Source organism: Rhineura floridana, chromosome 1, assembly GCF_030035675.1.
Source record: "Rhineura floridana isolate rRhiFlo1 chromosome 1, rRhiFlo1.hap2, whole genome shotgun sequence".
Classification (NCBI taxonomy): Eukaryota; Metazoa; Chordata; class Lepidosauria; order Squamata; family Rhineuridae; genus Rhineura; species Rhineura floridana.
Window position 1 is genome coordinate 184,243,092 of NC_084480.1, and position 18,326 is coordinate 184,261,417.

At 41.5% G+C, this 18,326-nt stretch overlaps 1 protein-coding gene across 7 annotated transcripts in view; it reads left to right on the top strand.

Annotated features, from left to right (window-relative positions):
- The first annotated feature begins 1,276 nt into the window (after positions 1-1,276).
- The window catches only part of ELP2 (elongator acetyltransferase complex subunit 2), a 68,959-nt gene continuing 51,909 nt past the window's right edge, over positions 1,277-18,326 (top strand). The window contains exons 1-7 of one of the 7 annotated variants that reach the window (XM_061588981.1): positions 1,277-1,541; positions 2,615-2,693; positions 7,103-7,173; positions 12,081-12,237; positions 13,496-13,573; positions 16,337-16,401; positions 17,912-17,978. In XM_061588981.1, the coding sequence (XP_061444965.1) occupies positions 1,410-1,541; positions 2,615-2,693; positions 7,103-7,173; positions 12,081-12,237; positions 13,496-13,573; positions 16,337-16,401; positions 17,912-17,978 (649 nt within the window). In that variant the 5' untranslated portion in view covers positions 1,277-1,409. Of the gene's footprint in view, positions 1,542-2,614; positions 2,694-7,102; positions 7,174-11,339; positions 11,449-11,590; positions 11,933-12,080; positions 12,238-12,760; positions 12,929-13,495; positions 13,574-16,336; positions 16,402-17,911; positions 17,979-18,326 lie in introns of those variants that run through there. The other 6 variants (XM_061588956.1, XM_061588965.1, XM_061588999.1 and 3 more) reach the window with 6 other exon arrangements.

Genomic DNA, 18,326 nt, shown 5'->3' on the forward strand with positions numbered 1-18,326 from the left:
CATTATGTGCAGAGTGTGTTGTTTATTGCATAGTCTGTTCTATGTTGTCTTGGGCTTTGGTTTAGGATTGCCCCCTTTGTTTTTATAACCCCTGCTCCAGTGTTTGTAACAGCAGCCTGAGCAATTTACCAAGTGAACCATAGAGAGTAAGGAAAGGCTCACATGTGCGATTTTTGTGTGTGGCTAAGTCATAGGAGAAGAGCCATTGGAAAAGACTAGCCATTCTGTTTGCACTGTTCTCTGGAAAGGTGTCTGATATGGGTAGATAATAGATGCAAATAATGAGCTTACAATGGGATCCAGACTCCTCTAAGAATGGAGAGCTGTCAATCACACGTTGTGCGCTACTACTATACACCTTGTCATGTCAATAAACTCTTTCAATACGAACAGAAGCTGTTGCCTAGCAATGCCAGTTGCTTAGCGCCCTTCCCACACAAACCCGGCATCGAGGAAGAAAGGCCCGGTAGCACGGAACAGAGGAAAGTGCCACAATAAGGCGGTGTTACTTGCTCGGGCCGCACTCCGATCTCCAATTAACCCCTCCCACAAATGGATGCCTATATCTCAAAGAGAAGCGTAAACACCACGGGTTCGAACTACCACTCATTCCATATGTGGGGCAAATCCTGTGGAAGTACATAGGAAAGAGTGGAACATAAAAACAAAACATGGCAGCGTAAGAAGCATATTTCCGATGTATTGAATTAATCACGAAAATTTATGCCATAATACAAGCATTAAGTCTTTCAGGTGCCGCTGGATTCTTCGATCTCTCAAAAAAGTTATTTTGCTCACTGGAGGAGCCTAAGGTGGCCAGATGCAAAAGAGGACAGGGTTCCGGCACCCTTAACGGTTGTGTAGAAGAGGGGATTTCATAAAGTATAACAAGCCAAAATTCCCTCTTCTGCACAGTTATTAAGAGGTCCCGGAGCCCTATCCTCTTTTGCATCTGAACACCCTAGCTCTAATATTTCTTGTGCCTTTAAATGGCTGCATAACACAAGTCAGAAATTCAATTGATTTTCCAACGGTTCCATCTCCATCTATTACATGTTTTGCGTCTCACGAGTCATTTAAAAACGGGGCCAAGCTCATCCCAAGGCAATAAATCCCCCACAATTCGGCCAGAAAAAAGGTCACCTTTGGCTAGCTTCTTGTCTAGTTTTCGGGATAGTCAGCACGACAATTTTTATATGCTGCAATTTATTTGGATACGCTCGCTTGTCACACATCATGAAGGAGTCTGCAAATTACAACTGGGATACGGAAATCTTGCGAGAAAACAATATAGCGGCCGACATTGTATTGCTTCCGTCGTGTCTGTGTGTGTGTGTGTGTATATGTGCACGCGCGCGTGTGTTCTACGGCGGCCGCGTTGAGGCAAACTTACTGAAGCGCGAGGGAAAATGGAAGCACCCTTAGAAGTGTGCCATGTCGCTTGCTGTGCCAACCGGGCCGGTCCCGGCGTGGTTTCCTGGGGAAGAGGGGGACTCTTGGCGTTCGGTTCCTGTCGCTCTGTCGTCCTCTACGACCCGCAGGTGAGGCATGGACGGAGGCTGAGGGTTTTGGGCATGCACGGGACTTGCTACATGCCATTTACACCAGGAGACTGAGCTCCTCTCTTAGACATACACTTTGTCGGCGTGCGGGATGTGTGTAGACGAGTTGCTTGTGAGGCTCCTGCTCTTTTAACAGCTGCGTTTCGCGCTGTAATTCAGTATATTTCTCAACATAGGGAGGCAATGATGGGACAATCGTCGTTGGCGACGTTTCTGCCTCCTTATAGGCACAGGAGGCTTGCAGCGTCTCCTAAAAATAGCTACAGTATTGGATTTAGGCTGGGAAAACCCAGATTCAGATTCTTTCGTAACTTAATCCTACCTCACAGTGTCGTTGTGAGAATAAAATGGAGGGATGGACCATGCATGCCTACTTAAGCGCATGGAAGGAGGACAAGATGAAAACGTAATAAAAATTTAAAAAGCTGCCACGTCTAGTATGGAATTGCAAAAGCCTGAGAAGCGAAACTAACTTGAGAACTCCAATACAGTAGGGCCCCGCTTTATGGCGCTTTGCTAATGCGGCGGTCTCAATTAGACTAGAGCCCCACTCATACAGCGCTTGTTCCGCTTTTATGGCGGTTTTGGGGCATCACGTGCCATTCTATTCAATGAGTTCTGCTTTTGAGCAGTTTTCGCTTTTCGGTGGGGGTTTGGAACGTAACCCGCCATATGAGTGGGGCCCTACTGTACTGTGTTTTGCAGTGGAATCCTTTCACACATTTATATGTGAGTCATTAAGCTGCCTTGGGCATGAGGTGGGATATACATGTTTATAAGAAATAGATAATGTATATCCATGTGTGAATTGTCTCCTTGTTTTGCTAGTCTCAGCCAGATGAGAAGCATTGTGGCTGCATAGGTTGCATACAGTTACTGAATTTTTAAAATTTTCAAACATACTGTAATATCCTAAAATGTTTTTGCCATTTAACACTGTTACCAGCAGAATGTTTCAGGAACATCTTTTAAAAGCCTCTCTGCAAAATGAACTTTCCCCTTCACCTGCCTGCCATAACTAAGACAACTCTGGTTGTGTATTTATTTTCCAGAAAAGAAAAATAGTTGGCACACTGAATGGACACACTGAAAGAGTTAATTGTGTTCAATGGATTCATAGAACTGATGGGTGTAAGTACAGTTTAAGTGAAATGTGTATTTCCCCCCATAGCATGAATGTGCACCTGGATTGGTACAAAGTATTGACAAGACATTGACCAGAAAATTTACAGTCCATTTTAGATGTGTGATATAGGGATGTTGGAACTGGAAACAGGTTTGAAATGGGGTCAATAGATATTATCATTCTAGAGTAGACAATATAGAGTGGACTTGGATGTGGGGGGGGGCAACCTCCTTCACAATTTTCTTTTGAAGATGGATTAGGGGCAAGTACAGTGTCATTAGCGGCAAAGACAGCAAATCCTCAGCTGCTTTGAGGATGCTTTGGATAAAAAAGTAACCATATTCAAATTTTAGCTCATATTAAATGTCTTGATTGCCTACAGATAAATTTAGTGGGTATGGTTTGTTCATTAAGAAAGTGGCTACAGGACTAATTTTTCACACAGGCCAGTGTGTGATAGATGTGAAAAAGGCAAACTCCATGCTAGGGATCATTAGGAAAGGAAAATAAAACTGCTGATATAATTTTTAGCTGCATATCATTTTTAGAATACTGTGTACAGTTCTGGTTGCCTCACCTCAAAAAAAGATAACAGTAGGGCCCCACTGATACGGCAGGTTAGGTTCCAGACCCCCGCTGAAAAGTGAAAACCGCCGAAAAGCAACTCAGCTGTAGCGTGGGGGTCTGGAACCTAACCCACTGATCGTGCCAGAAGAGAAGATCTTCCCCTCCTTGGGCACCATCAGCTCGAGTGCGGGAGTCTGATCGCGCCAGAAGAGAAGATAAGCTGTAGCGCACTACAGCTGATCTCCCCCTCCTCGGGTGCGATCAGCTTGAGCGTGGGAGTCTGATAGCGCCAGAAGAGGAGAAGATCAGCTGTAGCAATCTTCCCCTTCTCCAGCGAGATCAGCTGGAGCGCAGGGAGCTCCGGACCCCCCTCCAGCTGATTGCCCCACTGGTGCCATATTAGCAGAATGCCAAAAAGCGGGGCACCGAGAAGTGGGGCCCTACTGTATTGTAGAGTTGGAAAAGGTTCAGAAAAGGGCAATCAAAATGATCAAGGGGATAGCACAACTCCCCTATGAGAAAGGTTGCAGTAGTTCGGGCTTTTTAAATTAGAGAAAAGATCAGTAAGAGGTGGCATGACTGGTGTGTATAAAATTATACATAGCAGGGAGAATGTGCTTAAGCAAAGTTTTTTTCCTCTCTCATAACACTAGAACTCATGGACAACCAATGGAGCTAAATGTTGGGAAATTCAAGACAGACAAAAATACTTCTTCATGCAGCACATAGTTAAACTATGGACTTCGCTCCCACAGGAGATGGCCACCAACTTGGATGGCTTTAAAAGAGGATTAGACAAATTCATGGAGATAAGGCTATCAATGGCTACTAGCCATGATAGCTATACTGTCCCTCCATGGTCAGAGTGGTATGCTTCTGAATGCCAGTTGCTGGAAACTGCAGGAGGGGAGAGTAACTCAGGTCCTGCTTGTGGGCTTCCTATAGGCATCTGGCTGGCCACTGTGAGAACAGGATGCTGGACTAGATGGGCTATTGGTCTGATCCAGCAGGCTCTTCTTATGTAGTTATGCCATATTTTGATTTTTTCTGGAATTAATGGGGCATGGATTGTCTGCCCACTGTTTCACTCCCACACACCAAGATATTGGCAATGAACTCCTGAATTCTTTCTCCTTAGTGGAGGAAGAGAACTGCAGCATATTCCCTCCTTCACTTGCATGCTGCAGTTCTCTTCCTCCCTTTCCAGTTTGAGGCAACCAGTAATTTGCCATTTCTGAACCGGAAAACTGTGGTTTGTGCTTGCCCTGAAAACCAGGTCCAGAAATCACACTTTGATGATGCTTTCCAGTCCTAGCTTGCAGACTGTTTGTTGGGTAGGTATGGACATTACTGATTTGCCTCAGACGGAGGGAGCAAGCAGGGACTTGCAGTGTGCAAGAGAGGAAGGTAGGAAGCATGGAAGCCTGTTTACATAGCACCAAACTATGGTTTAGCATTTCATGTGAACCAGCCCATTGTGAATAGTAACATAGACTTTGTGCATCTCAAATGTACTCTCCAAGAGGCAAAACAATAAGAAAATAGCTGAGGTGCATAAAAAAGGAAGAGGATGTTCTTTTAATAAAGGGGTCAGGTGCTATGGTCTGGCCACTTGGGAAGCTGAAGTCTTATTGGCTGTCAGTTACTTCTATCATCATCATCATCATCATTTCTACTTCTTACCCGCCCATCACCATAAAGTCAAAGGGTGTGTTATAGCAATTTAAAAATAAAATATTAAAAACAGTTTAAAACAAATTACAGTCACAAGAATAGGGTGGGTCCTACAAATATGTATCTCAGATGTCAAAGATTAGGGTAAAAAGGTGTGAGTTCAGTGTACAACTACATAATGAAGATGCCAGACACATGTCTGTGGGGAGGAAATTCCACAACTTCAGGGCTGCTGCAGAGAATGCCCTCTCCTAGGCCAAAGCGAAACTACCAAGAATCCCCCTCTTCAATACAACTTTAATTCTTTTACTGTTTTTAATACAGCTTTTACTTGGCTCTCAAGTATCTTATATTGTTATTGTTGCAATTTATGAGAATGCAATGCAATGAATTTATGAAATAATATATTACAGCAGCAAGAAGCATGAAAGGAAGAAAAAGATAACTATTGTGCCCTGACAGCTTGAATACATGAGTGGGGATGCAAAGACTATCTACATGGCAGTGAGATGTTTTCTTCTCCCCCTCCCACCCCCACCTTAAACAGCACACTACTATGCCTTATAACAAACTGCTTTTGAAACTCCCTTCAGTTTCAAAAGTATTTTGTTTACTGTCATGGAGAATGCATAATATGTACAAGTCCAAAACCTTGTTAGGTACACAGAAATAGTTGTACAGTTCTTTGATCCTGTTTTGGATTTTTTTCTGTACTTGATGCTTTTAGTGCATGTCCTGAAGAATTTTCTGGCTTGTGACTATTGCTATTAGAGTGCCCTCTAGTGGACATGTTTTACAATTAAAATGTATTCCTGAAGGCCCCTTTATTGTGCTTACTTTTTCAAAGATATATACTAGGGGGTGGGGACCAGAGCTTGGAAAAGTTACTTTTTTGAACTACAACTTCCAACAACCCAATCCAGTGGTCATGCTGGCTGGGGCTGATGGGAGTTTTAGTTCAAAAAAGCAACTTTTCCAAGCTCTGGTGGGGACTCCAACTCCCATCAGCCCCAGCCAGCATGGCCAATGGTCAGATGGGAATTGTAGTCTTGCAACATCTGGAGGGCAACAGGTTCCCCTGACACATACATCCACGAATGATAAAAAAAATCTTTAAAATGGAAGTAGTGATTCTAACAAAACATTGCTCGGGCATAAAAACAATAGGCGCTCAAAGTGTATTTGAATGTGGTGGTAAGGCTTCAGGTTTTTTTTAAATATAGCTTCATGATTTTATTTTATTTTCAATATCATAATGCTGTGTGGTCTTAGTTGGCCAAGCAAAATGAAGCCTTTTGGTTTAGTTTGTCTTTTTGGTAATGTCTCTGGATTTTGGTATACATTCAGGACATAATTCTATATTTCAAGTGAAACCCCAGCTTAACGCCAGCACCCAGTTTTCAAGTTGAAGAGGAAAGGTACCGTGATGTAGTCCCTAACATTGTAAATTACGAGTAGTACAAATTCCCATTTGCAAAACAAAAATACAACTAAACGAACCAACAAAATGAATGCTAACAGTAGAGCTAAACAGTTGTGAAATTAGAAGAGGTTCTTTAAAGATTATATTCAAAATATGATGATCACTGGGAAAGGGAAAGGTGTCTGTAAAGGAGTCTGCCGTATGTACAGTGTAAAGATATGAAGCTGAGAATGTACAGTTACATGAGATTTGTGGCTTGATAACCATAAGGACAGGAGAATTTGTAGCAAAGTCAAAGAGAGTCTCTGTTTATTAGTTATTTATAAATATATTTGTGTACCGTTCTTTCATTTTTAAAAAAAACACATCAAAGCAGTTTACAACAAATTAAAAAATACAGTAAAAACTATTAAAATACAGTAAAAACAAAGGTCAATTATTGTAAAAAGTCATTTCTTAATTGCCTGCATAAGCTTGGCGTAACTGTTCAGAGTGTGGTGCTTTGAGAGTTGCAAGAGTACCTACTTCCTCCTCATTTGGAAAGATGTAGGAAGAAATTGAATACTATTATGGCAGACTTCAAGGTGGTGTGTGTGTGTTTTAAGTAAGCTGTTTGCAAATTTTGATCTTGGGTAAGAAGAGCCACTGAAACAAACAAATGTCACTAGAAAATATTTTGAATCTGGATTATTCACCTTTCCCCTTGTTCAACCTTTTCTCTTTGTCTCTTCTCCCATCCTCCGGTCACAGCTTATGAAATGGAATTGATATCTGGAGGGTCTGACAAACTTCTCATTCTGTGGGAAATAAAAAATGAGAAGGTATGTAAAGCCATTCTAATAATAATAATAATAATAATTTAATTTGTGGGTCGCCTATCTGGCCAATGGCCACTCTAGGCGACGTACAATTTAACAACAATACATTACATCATAATAAAATACATCATAAAATACAATATAAGAAATTCTAAGTGAGGTTAAAACAATTATATGCATGATTTTTTGAAAGAGAGAGAGAAACCCAAATCAGAACAACTTCTGGATGTTTCTATTCTTCCCAATCTAATTGTATTGCACTAAGCAGTCCTATGATGCAAAAAAGTAATAGCTAGTCATATGGATTCAAATTTTAAGAGCATCACAATGAAAATGAAACATATCTGTACAAGATCCTGTCATTATTTCTTATTCTATATTTGCCTAAGGCTGTTGCCATGCAGCAGTTTGCTTGGCAAATAACAGATGGCGCTGCATCCTACAGCGTGACAACAGCCTTCTGGGAGGTGCTGGGCAATCGCAGCAGCAGAGGACGGAAGTGGTGGAGGCTGGCCCAGATGAGCTGGGGTGGAACAGTCACAACAGGCTAGGGCAGCTCCTTAGCAATCATAAGAACATAAGAAGAGCCTGCTGGATCAGGCCAGTGGCCCATCTAGTCCAGCATCCTGTTCTCACAGTGGCCAACCAGGTGCCTGGGGGAAGCCCGCAAGCAGGACCCGAGTGCAAGAACACTCTCCCCTCCTGAGGCTTCCGGCATCCTGCTCTGCTACTGCTGCCTCATAGACATTGCCATTTCAGCCTCTGTGGCGGAGGGCAAGGAGGAGGGAAGTGGGCGGCGGATGAGCAGGAAGGTTGCTAAGGAACTGCCCCAGCCTCTCCTGAGTGTTTTTCTGCGGCTTGCCTGGGCCTCCTGCCTCTGTCTCCCTCCTCCTCTTCCCTCCTCCTCATGGGAGACGTTCTAAAGAGGGGAATGAGAGGCTTGGCGAGGTCTAAAGGGAGGTGGAGGTGAGAGGCTTGAAGAAGTCTAGGGGGAGGGAGTTTGATGAGGCCTGGGGGGCAGTGGGGGCTTGGGGCAGGGTGTAGGTGGGGTTGGTGCTTCTTTGCACCTCTGGCATGCGGGGGCAAAGGAAAAGCAGAGGGAGGATTGCAAAAGGTCAAAAGTATCAGCGTGGGGCAGGCTTTGCAGCCCTTTAGGCATTCTCCCTTTCAACCTCTGATGTTGGGATTTTGACAGATGGATAGGGCAACCCACATATCAATCATGTGACATCACAATTATGTCATGTGATTGACATATGGTTTGCCTCAGCCACCTGTCAAGGTTAGCCCACAGGGTGGGAGCCAAAAAACATTTGCCACCCCTCGTCTAATGGGTTAGGGGGGTTGGTGGGGTCTAAAGGTTGGGGGGTTGATGGGGGCGGGGTGGGCAGGCAACACAAACGGGTGGAGCTCCTAGCACATGTCATATGTGTGTACTTGATGTAAGGGGGAACAATCTACACTAAGGCTGCAATTCTATATATACTTCTGAGTAAGCTGCTCTGAACACAGTGGAACTTGCTTCCAAGGAAACATGCACAGGATTGTGTTGCATGCCAGAATGAATTCTGTGACCTGTATACATATTGCAGATTTAAAAAATGTGCTTGCATTATGTAACATGTTCCACTTTTGCTGTCTTGGGCAGGAGCAAGGCGTTTCAATGCAAGAAGTCTTTCCCACTGAAATTTTTACTTAGTTCCCCCTCTAGTTTCTTACATGTTATTCATATACTTAAAAGCTTAGATTTGCATAATTAAGGCTGGAAGCATGTGTTTACTAAAATGATACTAGAGATTCTTGGGAGACTGAATTCTGCAATCAGTGCCAAATTTTATGCTTACATGGAATCTCGGAAATACACTTCCCCAACTACAACTTATTGCAGCACATGTCCAGTACTCGGCCTTAATAACAAAGCCCTTTTTAACTCATAGGCCTGGCTCACACATCAAATTAAACCATAATTTAAAACAAATTGTAACTTAATGTGAACGAGCCCTGCACTCCTTCCCTGCTTCTCCCACATTACAAACAGAACAAGCCAGAGCGTGGCTTGTCCTGTTGTCCAAATCCAGGCTCATGGTTTGTTTGGAGGAAACAAACCATGAGCCTTTCTTTTAATATGCACTGAATGAAGCAAAGTTGGTTCTTCCTTCCAGTGCTGCCAAGGCTCATATGCCTTAAGGTTAGAAGGGCTACTAGGGTGACATGCAGGTGCATTTGTTGGCCTCTCTTGTCTCTGTGCTTCTTACTGCCAAATGCCAGTCGGCATCCTCAGGGGCTATATCAGAGCTCTTTGAATAGTCATCTCTGGGTTGAAAGTCAGTTACCACCACTTCATCCAGTTCTGCCAAGACTCATGGGCCTTTTTATGTCATCTGGTTCTGATAATAAGACAGACATTTGCTCCTGACCTGTTTATTGTATCATAGTTAATTACACACACTTCACAAATCCATCAGTCCAATTTGTTCCTCTTTTCATAACTGAGTTTTGCAAATGACTAGATAATTAGTACCACCCAGAAATACGTCAGGCTGATAATTTATAAAATGACATACCCAACACTATGCTCCGGCCCAACACAAATTAGTTTGGAAAAACCTATGATGCTCTTTTTCTTCACGATGAGATAATTCCTTCTTCTCACCTTTCTTCTTTTAAACTGATTGCAAACTTTATATGGCAAAGAAGAAATTAAAAATAATAATAATAATAAAAGGGAAAAAAGCTATGAAAAAATAGAAACCAATGACTTTCTTAGAGGGTTTGAGAGAGTTTGTGTCCAGCCATATATGGCAGTGGATCACTTTTTTGAACAAGTGCACATCATTGTGATGTTCAGTCTTGGTTCACCCCCTCTGATGTATAATAGCGAGGGCTGAGAAATAATCAAGGCTATATCCACATTAATCTCTTTCTGTGTAGTAGGCAAATTTCTTGTAAGTTTTGATCCAATTTGTTTGGTAAATTCCCGTGCTGAAACACAAGAATTCTTTGTGAGCAAATGGACTGCTGGGATGTTTGTAAATCTGAAGGCAGTTGCAGTGAGGCTGAATCTCATCCATGACAGTGAATGTCGTTTATGATGAAGGATTGTAGATTGAATGCGAAACATTTCTCTTCCACTCTTGGAGCAGATCTATTAATTGGAGGAGGCAATGTTCTAGCAATGGAAGTGAATACCTCTTTAATGAGGTACTGCATTTACTGGAAAAAAAACACCCAGAAGTGGAGCCCTAATGAGAAATACTAGGCTCTTGTATAAAAACAAATGCGTTAACTAAATGGAACTTAGAAGGCTCCACAGAAAAAGAAAGAGAGCTACCCTGTGCTATACAGAAGGTTATATTAAACAATGGTGCTGTTAGCATTTGAACTAAAATGCTTTTCATCAATATTCCCCTTCAGTTGTTTTCTGTTCTGCTTGAGAGCTTTTCCTATGAGTTCAATTTAGTTGAAACCTTAACACTCTCTCTCTCTCTCTCTCTCTCTCTCTCTCTCTCTCTCTCTCTCTCTCTCTCTCTCTCTTCTCTCGGTCGGTCGGTCGGTCGGTCGGTCGGTCTTTTGGTCATATACCCAACCATTTAAAGAGGATTTAGAAAATGGATAAAAAACCCAATAAAGCTGCTTTTTGTGAACTTAACGGAGTTCTAGTTTTTATCTAAACAGACCAGCATAATTACTAATAGAAAGTTGTATATAGTACATGTATACCCTGGGGCATGTATGTGACTGCTATAACCATTATGCAAGGCTGCCTTACTGCTTTTATATGTATAAGTGCCTTTAGGAGGGTAAGATTTAATAGTTAAGCTCATAATGCTGTCTTCTGTAGCTTGGACACCTGCCAGAGACCTAGTTTGTTAGAAGATGAGGTTGCGGAACAGTCAATGTCCCTCAGCTGGGCCTTATCTATGAGGAGGCTAGATGCAGCCTCAAGGACACCTCTTTGAAGCTCATCTAGATAGCCGCTAACGAGCTGCACGTGCTGAGAAATGGCAGCACGTGTGATAGGAGGCTGGGGGGGGGAAGGACCGTTTGATGTACAGTAGCCTTGGCACTGGTCCATTAGCTCTAATGAGCTGCATGTGCCAAGGATGGGCTGCACGTGTCAATTACAGTAGCACATGTGCCATGGACAGAGTAGCATAGAGAGGTCAAGATGTGCCTTGGCGCCAGACCAACGTCCTCTCACGTAGATAGGATAATCCATTAAGTGCCTTGACACCTTGGATCAAAGGACTGTGATAGCCATAGCCTGTTAGGCATGGGGTAGCTATGATGTCTAAGACTGATATCGCTTGATTAATGATGTACTTCTGTCAAGATGCAGATTTGATGTTAGATATAGCTAATGAGTGCATTCCATCACTGTGTGTGCCTTTGCCAGAATTTTCTCTATAAAAGGTGCCTGTGCCATGAGCTCAGGGTGCAGACCTTAACGCCTCTCTGCGAGAGATCTTGGGTCTGTTCCACTGGGTAGGCAAGCCTGTTGTAGCCCAGTTCAGCATACAGACTGCAGGTGCCCATGTGGGAACCTTGCAGCCTGTTCCATTTATTGGGTATGCCTGTGTGCTCGCTAAATTACTCAATAAACTTCTCCTTGTGAGTGAAACCTTTGAATCTGCCTCCTTGATTCCATGGTACCGATCCTTAAAGTTTGAAGCAGCCCACAGCTGGGGCTAATATAGTACATTTTTGCTAATGCAGCAATCAAAATGAGCCCATCATAATTGGCCTGATGCTCTCAACTAAGGTTTAGTATTGCACTTCTATTACAGTTCTTTACCATTCCAACTATTTCAGTAGTTGTACAATTCTGAAAACTGAAGACTTTGCATGGCAATTTGGTTTGATCAGGTTTGTTGTTATTCCTTCATGTAATCTTATAATCTTCTGTTTAGCTTGTGAACTGCAGTCGTTTTGAAGGTCACACTGAAGCAGTTTGTGCTTTGGATGCTGTTTACATGACAAATGAGTCTACAGCAGAGTCAAACCTACTTGTAGCTTCTGCAGCTTCTGACTCTACTGTCAGAATCTGGTCCAAACAAGGGACAGAAGGTAAGGTTCCTTATTGTGCTGTGTAAATGGGCTCTATCAAGATATGGCTTATATGAAATGTTGCAAGTGATGTATGTCTATATTTTTAAGAGACTCTGGACTTCTGTCACTTGCAATACGTTGGTTTAGAACAGCCATCAGTGCTCTAGCTAGCAAAATATTTTTAAAGCAGTTTTTGTATTTTTAAAATTGTTTTATTCTTTTCGTAAACCTCCTTCAGAATATAATTTGAAGGGTGGTATAACATATGTATAATAACAGAAAAGGTGGCACTCCAGTGGAGAAGCAAAAAGCTAGTAAAGAATTCAAGAAACTTTAGGGACGAAGTTCTTAGTCATAATTAGCCTTGCTGAGCCGGTGCAAATCATAGTCACACTTGCATCATCCTGGAGGACAAATGAATATCAGACAAATTCCTGGAGGATAGGTCTGTCCTACATGGAACCTCCCTGTTTAAAAGCAGTACACCTGTAAGTAAGTACTAGATACTGGAGATACACCACAGGGGATGGCCATTAAGTTTATGCTCTACTTGTGAGCTTCAGAGGCATCTGGGTAGCTGATGTGGAAACAGAATGCTGAACCTATATTCTGATTGAAAAAAACAGATCCCTGTTGTGGAGGGAGCACTACATGGGTGTGTCTGTACTTCTATACATGCTGATCAACTGTCAGTCAGGAGTCATTGCCGGTATGTGCATCAGCATCTAGGGCGGGGCTAGCCTATATGTTCTAGAGAGCCTATTCATGCACTCAGTACATAGAAAGACTTGAATTGGGCTCAGATTTTATGTAGTTTTGATATCTGATGACTGTCAAAATAAACTATACATCTTGAGTAGAGGAGGCACTTAACAATTAAGAAAGGGAAAAGTAATAGCTATGTTGTGTTATACGGATACTTTATGTAATAGCCTGCCTAGCTATTTGCCACAATGCAATGCCCCTTAAGGTGTTTCACATTCTAAGGGAAGTAGAGGGATTTTCCTTGAGATAAGGAACCACTTCTCAATGTACCAAATTTAGTGTGAATTGTTGTTATAAAAATAATTTATATATCACCTTTCATTTCAAGAAGAAATACCAAGGAGTAAAAAAGACAAGTAGCCTTCATATATGGATCTCCTATAACCTCTCATTATTAGTTTTTTTGAGACCTAAGCCAGTTTCTCTGTTTTTTTTTTATGATGTATAATTGTTAACTGCTGGTGTGCAAAACTATTCTGTCTTTTATTTCGCCCCCCTCTCTCCTCCTCAGTTAAATGTCTTCAGACACTGCTGTTTGGAAATGGATTTGTTCTAGATGTTTCTTTCTCCTTCTTGCCAAGCAGTGACAGTAAGTGTGTCTACAAAATTGGTAAATCATTTAAAGAAACATTTCACTGGTGTCTTAAACATTTTAGTCAGTGTAGTTGATGGATGACAACAACCTTCGGAGATTGAATCAAGTGTTCTGTTTTACTGGGATTTTAATATCTGATCCTATGAGTTGCCATCTATTTTCCCCACTACAGTGTGACTTGACACTAATTTGACTTTAGTACTGTTTTTTGCCATGATATCAGCTCAACATGTTACAATAAACATTTTTTCTTGAGTGCACTACATATATTGGTCAATGTATCAACAGAGATATTGAATGTTTGCTTTGTGCTTTCAGCCTTATAATCAGTGTTGGATCATTTTGAGAATAATGTTAAAATTGTACAGTAGGTGATCTTAGTCATGGTCTAGTCCCTAAACACTGGATGAATATTATTCCAGAGTTTACCCTGGCCTTCAGCTTCTTCCCTTCTCCCTGTTGTCTCCCCTGTGTTCAATGTTAGACTGTAAGCTCCTTGGGACAGGGCCCAGCCTTTTGGTTATTACTCTCTAAAAACACCATGCACATTAATGGTGCTATGGTAATAAAAACCCATGAACATTTATAGATTGGTACATGTTTATATTAGGGTCTGTTCAGAATTTGCTTATTCGAGATCAGTCTCAACCAGGCAAGAATCTTAGGACCATGCCCACCTGTCCCTTGCCTCCTCCCTGCCAGGTGGAGGAATGGAAAAAAGAGATTTTATTGGAACACAGAATGTAATGCATTTTGTTGGAACATGGCATCTCCCTTATGTTTGCAACCAAGTATTTCTATGCTTTCTGCGGATGGATTGTGGTGCAGGTTTGGGGAGAGAGTCCATTCTAATAAATTCATCTTATCTGGATGCTTGTGATGGTATCCACCATGCCTGATGTCAAAATCAATGCTGACTTTTGGAATTATAAAATTTGTCAGAATTATGCATTTTAAAGCTCCACCCACAGTCTACAATAGCTGATGTCTGTTTCTAAGTAGTATTTGATTTTAAAGCCTATACATTATTTTTGTTGAGAAATACCTATGAAATTAATGCATCACAGATGAGCAGCTAATTTCTGAAGTTGGGGAGCCAATCAAACCCCTGCAACCTTGTTATTGGCGTCGTGCCAGAATACCTGTTAGTACCGTGATTATAAATAAATCAGCATGGTATAGGAATATATGCATATTGCAGTTATAGAGAAGATTTCTTATGATGTGCGATTACTGCAGGGATTGGTGAAACCTCAAGCCTTTAACGCCAGTTGGTGGATATTCATTGATTATGTTGCACAAAATGGTTTACCATATATCTAATGCTGCTAAATCCATTTGAATGACTTGAATCCCTCAACATTCAACATTTTGTAATATTTACATGATATATATCCCAACAATTGTTGATTGTGATGTTTTGTAATAAATAAAATAAAGTACCAGGATGTACACCAGCATTGTTTAGGTTGCATGCATATAATATCAATGGTTTTATTATTGAGGAGTTGGATTCCCCAAACAGAACCACACTGGCATGATATATAGCAGGAATTGGCAACCTTTTTGGACCAGTGGGCATATTCTGAGTATTGAGAAAGTGCTGTGGGTGCCAGTCTTGAAATGGCTGCTGAGGGGGCATGGATGGCATAACATAATGTGGCTGCCATGGTGGGATTGGCATAACACAGAATTAGAGACCTCATTCATTGGTACTCTTCCCCCACTCCCCAGACAACCTCATGCTTGCTGTGAGGTTACATACACATGTGCGCACACACATACAATGTTGCTGTTACTGTTTCATAGCAACAGGGAGCATTACTCAGTAACAGGAAAAATACGCAAGGTGGCCATGCCACACTCCCTCCTTCTCACACACACTCACTGCACATGTACAGACCACAGACACACATACATTTCTCTCTCTCTGCCAAAGAGCATCTCGCCCTCTCTCTCACAGACCACACATACACACAGACCACACAAACATCTCTCCCTCTTTCTCTTCCTAGGTGCACCTCTCAATAGCATACAAACACACAGAGTACTTGATACCCCCCCAGATTCAGAAAAGCCACTCTATGGGTAAAGGAAGTACCTGCCATGTCTCCAAACCATTGTTGTTTTTTTAAAAATAAATATAAATACATGGGGCCCACCAGCATGGCACCACGGGTATTGGGTTTGTGATCCCTGGTATATAGACACAATCCTGATAGAATATATTTGTCCCAGGCTCAACATGCTTCACAATACTAGTGAGGAGGATAATGTGGGGAGGGGAAGGCAGGACATTTTGTATTTTGACCCTTAGTAGCGTGGAGTGCAGAGGGGGACCTTTGGGTATCAAACGACTAATAAATCTAATTAATAATAATGATGATGATATTGATACAATAATAATAATAATAATTAAAAAAAAACAATGAAGGAAACCAGCCAAATCCTTAATTTCTTTTTTTCCAAATTTGTGGAATTTTGAATACTGTAAAATTGGATGTTCTAGAAGCTATGAGAGTTTTTGGAACCCTTGGATCTGTGTAACAAACGCATGTCTACTCAGAAATAAGACCTAGAGCATTCAATGGGACTGGCTTTCAAGTAGTTGGGTATAGGATTGCAGCCTTAGAAGTTTTTCTCTCCATCTCTCCCATTCAGTAAATGTAGTCTTTCACTTGCATCCATTTTCTTTTTCTGTTGTTTCAAAAATGTATTCAAAACAGCAAATTTCTAATGAATGCTTTCTCATTTCAGTACCAATATTGGCTTGTGGTGGGGATGACTGCAAAATTCATTTATACGTGCAGCAGGTTGGACAGGTAACTGTTGTTTTGTCTCCTATGCCATGAATTGTGTTGCATTTTTGATGTCTGTTTTGTTGTGACCATATTTACTCAGCAATGGGAGTATCTTCTGTGACCCAGAGACTGAGAAGTGGGGCGTGTTCTATGGTCTGAAGATAGCAACCTTGCTGAAGACATGTCTAGGTCTGGTTGGTATCTGGATGGGAGATCACCTGTGAGTCCTATGAAAGCCACCTTGAGCTTTAATATGAAAGGAGACAGGATATGATGATTAGAGAGACTTGTGAACTTTTTCTCCAGCTCCCTTTGCATGGTAGGCTCCCTAGATCAGATCACAAGCTGCATTTCTCAGATTCAGAAGCAGCTTGTTTGGCATAGAGGGAATTGCTGTTTAAAAAGCAGAAGTCCAGTTTGGGGTGCAAAGAACTGATTGCATAGTTTGGGGATCCTGGCCACAATGAGTAAAATGTTAAATATTCAATGATCAGTATACATTGGGATATGGTTGTGTCATATCACAACCATATCCCAATGGTGAGAAAATGGTGGGAAAAACCAATTTGTTCCAATGGCTTTGATTAGGCTGTACATATAATATATATTGTTAATTGTGCTTGTGCTCTTTCCAGTTCATATTTGATATTAATTGACATATGTGGATTGTTAGCATTCATCATGAGCAGGAGGATGGAATGGTTCAGCACTGACCTTTATTTCAAATATTTATTTATTGCCTTTTCACTGAATTTGGCTTCAGGGTGGTTTACAAAATTAAAAATATCAAAATACAATAAAACACATAGTCAAAACAGCCAGACAGATAAAACCAGAGCCTTCAAAAATATTTTTAAATGCCTAACAGTGCAATCCTATATATGTTTACCCAGAAATAAGTTCCACTGTGTTCAGTAGGGCTTACTCCTATTGAGCAGGTATAAGTTTGCAGCCTAGAATGTTTTAAAAGCCTGGGATTTTGCCTGGCACCTGAAAGAAAGCAACATTAATGTTAGGAGAACTTTGCCAAAGAAGAAATTCTATATGTGGGACACCATGGCCAAAAAGGCTTTCTCTGTGATTGTCATCTGCTTCACCTTTAGAGAAGAGGAAAGAAGACTCTCAGTGAATGATATGAGAGTGGGGACAAGATGATGTGGGAGAAGACACTCCTTTAGATCCCTGAAGCTGTTCAAGACATTAGGATTTTGAGTTGGTTTTGGAGTGGAGAGGCAGCCATTGGAACTATCTCAAATAAGCTGTGCCAGTCAGAATTTGGGCAGCTGAATTCTGTGCCAACTGAAGCTCCTGAATAAGTTTCAAATGCAGCCCTACATATAATGCGTTATGATAGTCCAGTCAGAAGGTTATCAGTGCATGGCTCACTGTGGCCATACTGGTGTACCAGCTGAGGCTGTGCTATTTGAGTCTCTAGCAACAAAGCTGGATCCAGGACAATCTTCAGGTTGTAATGCAGAGTATTCAAATACAGATACTTGTGCTAGGTAACGAGGATTCTGATTTGTTTCAGTTTCAGAAAACTTTGATACTCCATGGCCATGAAGACTGGGTGAGAGGGACTGAGTGGGCATTTTGTGGTAAGTATAACATGCAACAAGGCACTTTTAATAATCTAATGTGGCAGACACAGGAAGATTACAAGGAAAAGCCAGTTTTAATCCCACTTGCATATTAGCGAGCACAGTATTTTGTACCCAGTGGACGGCACGCAGAAACAAGTGGGATGGCAGAACTTGATAATGAGAGTTCTATCATTTTTATCACTATAGTTAGATATTTATTTTTATAATTCCGCTGGCATGAATTTCCTGCTCCACATTTTGAAGGTGGCAGTGCTAATAGGGTAAGATAATTTTAGAGGATTCAGTCATTTCACATAACAGTCAAGTATGCCATTTTGAATAGTGGTGTAATGAAATTTCTCT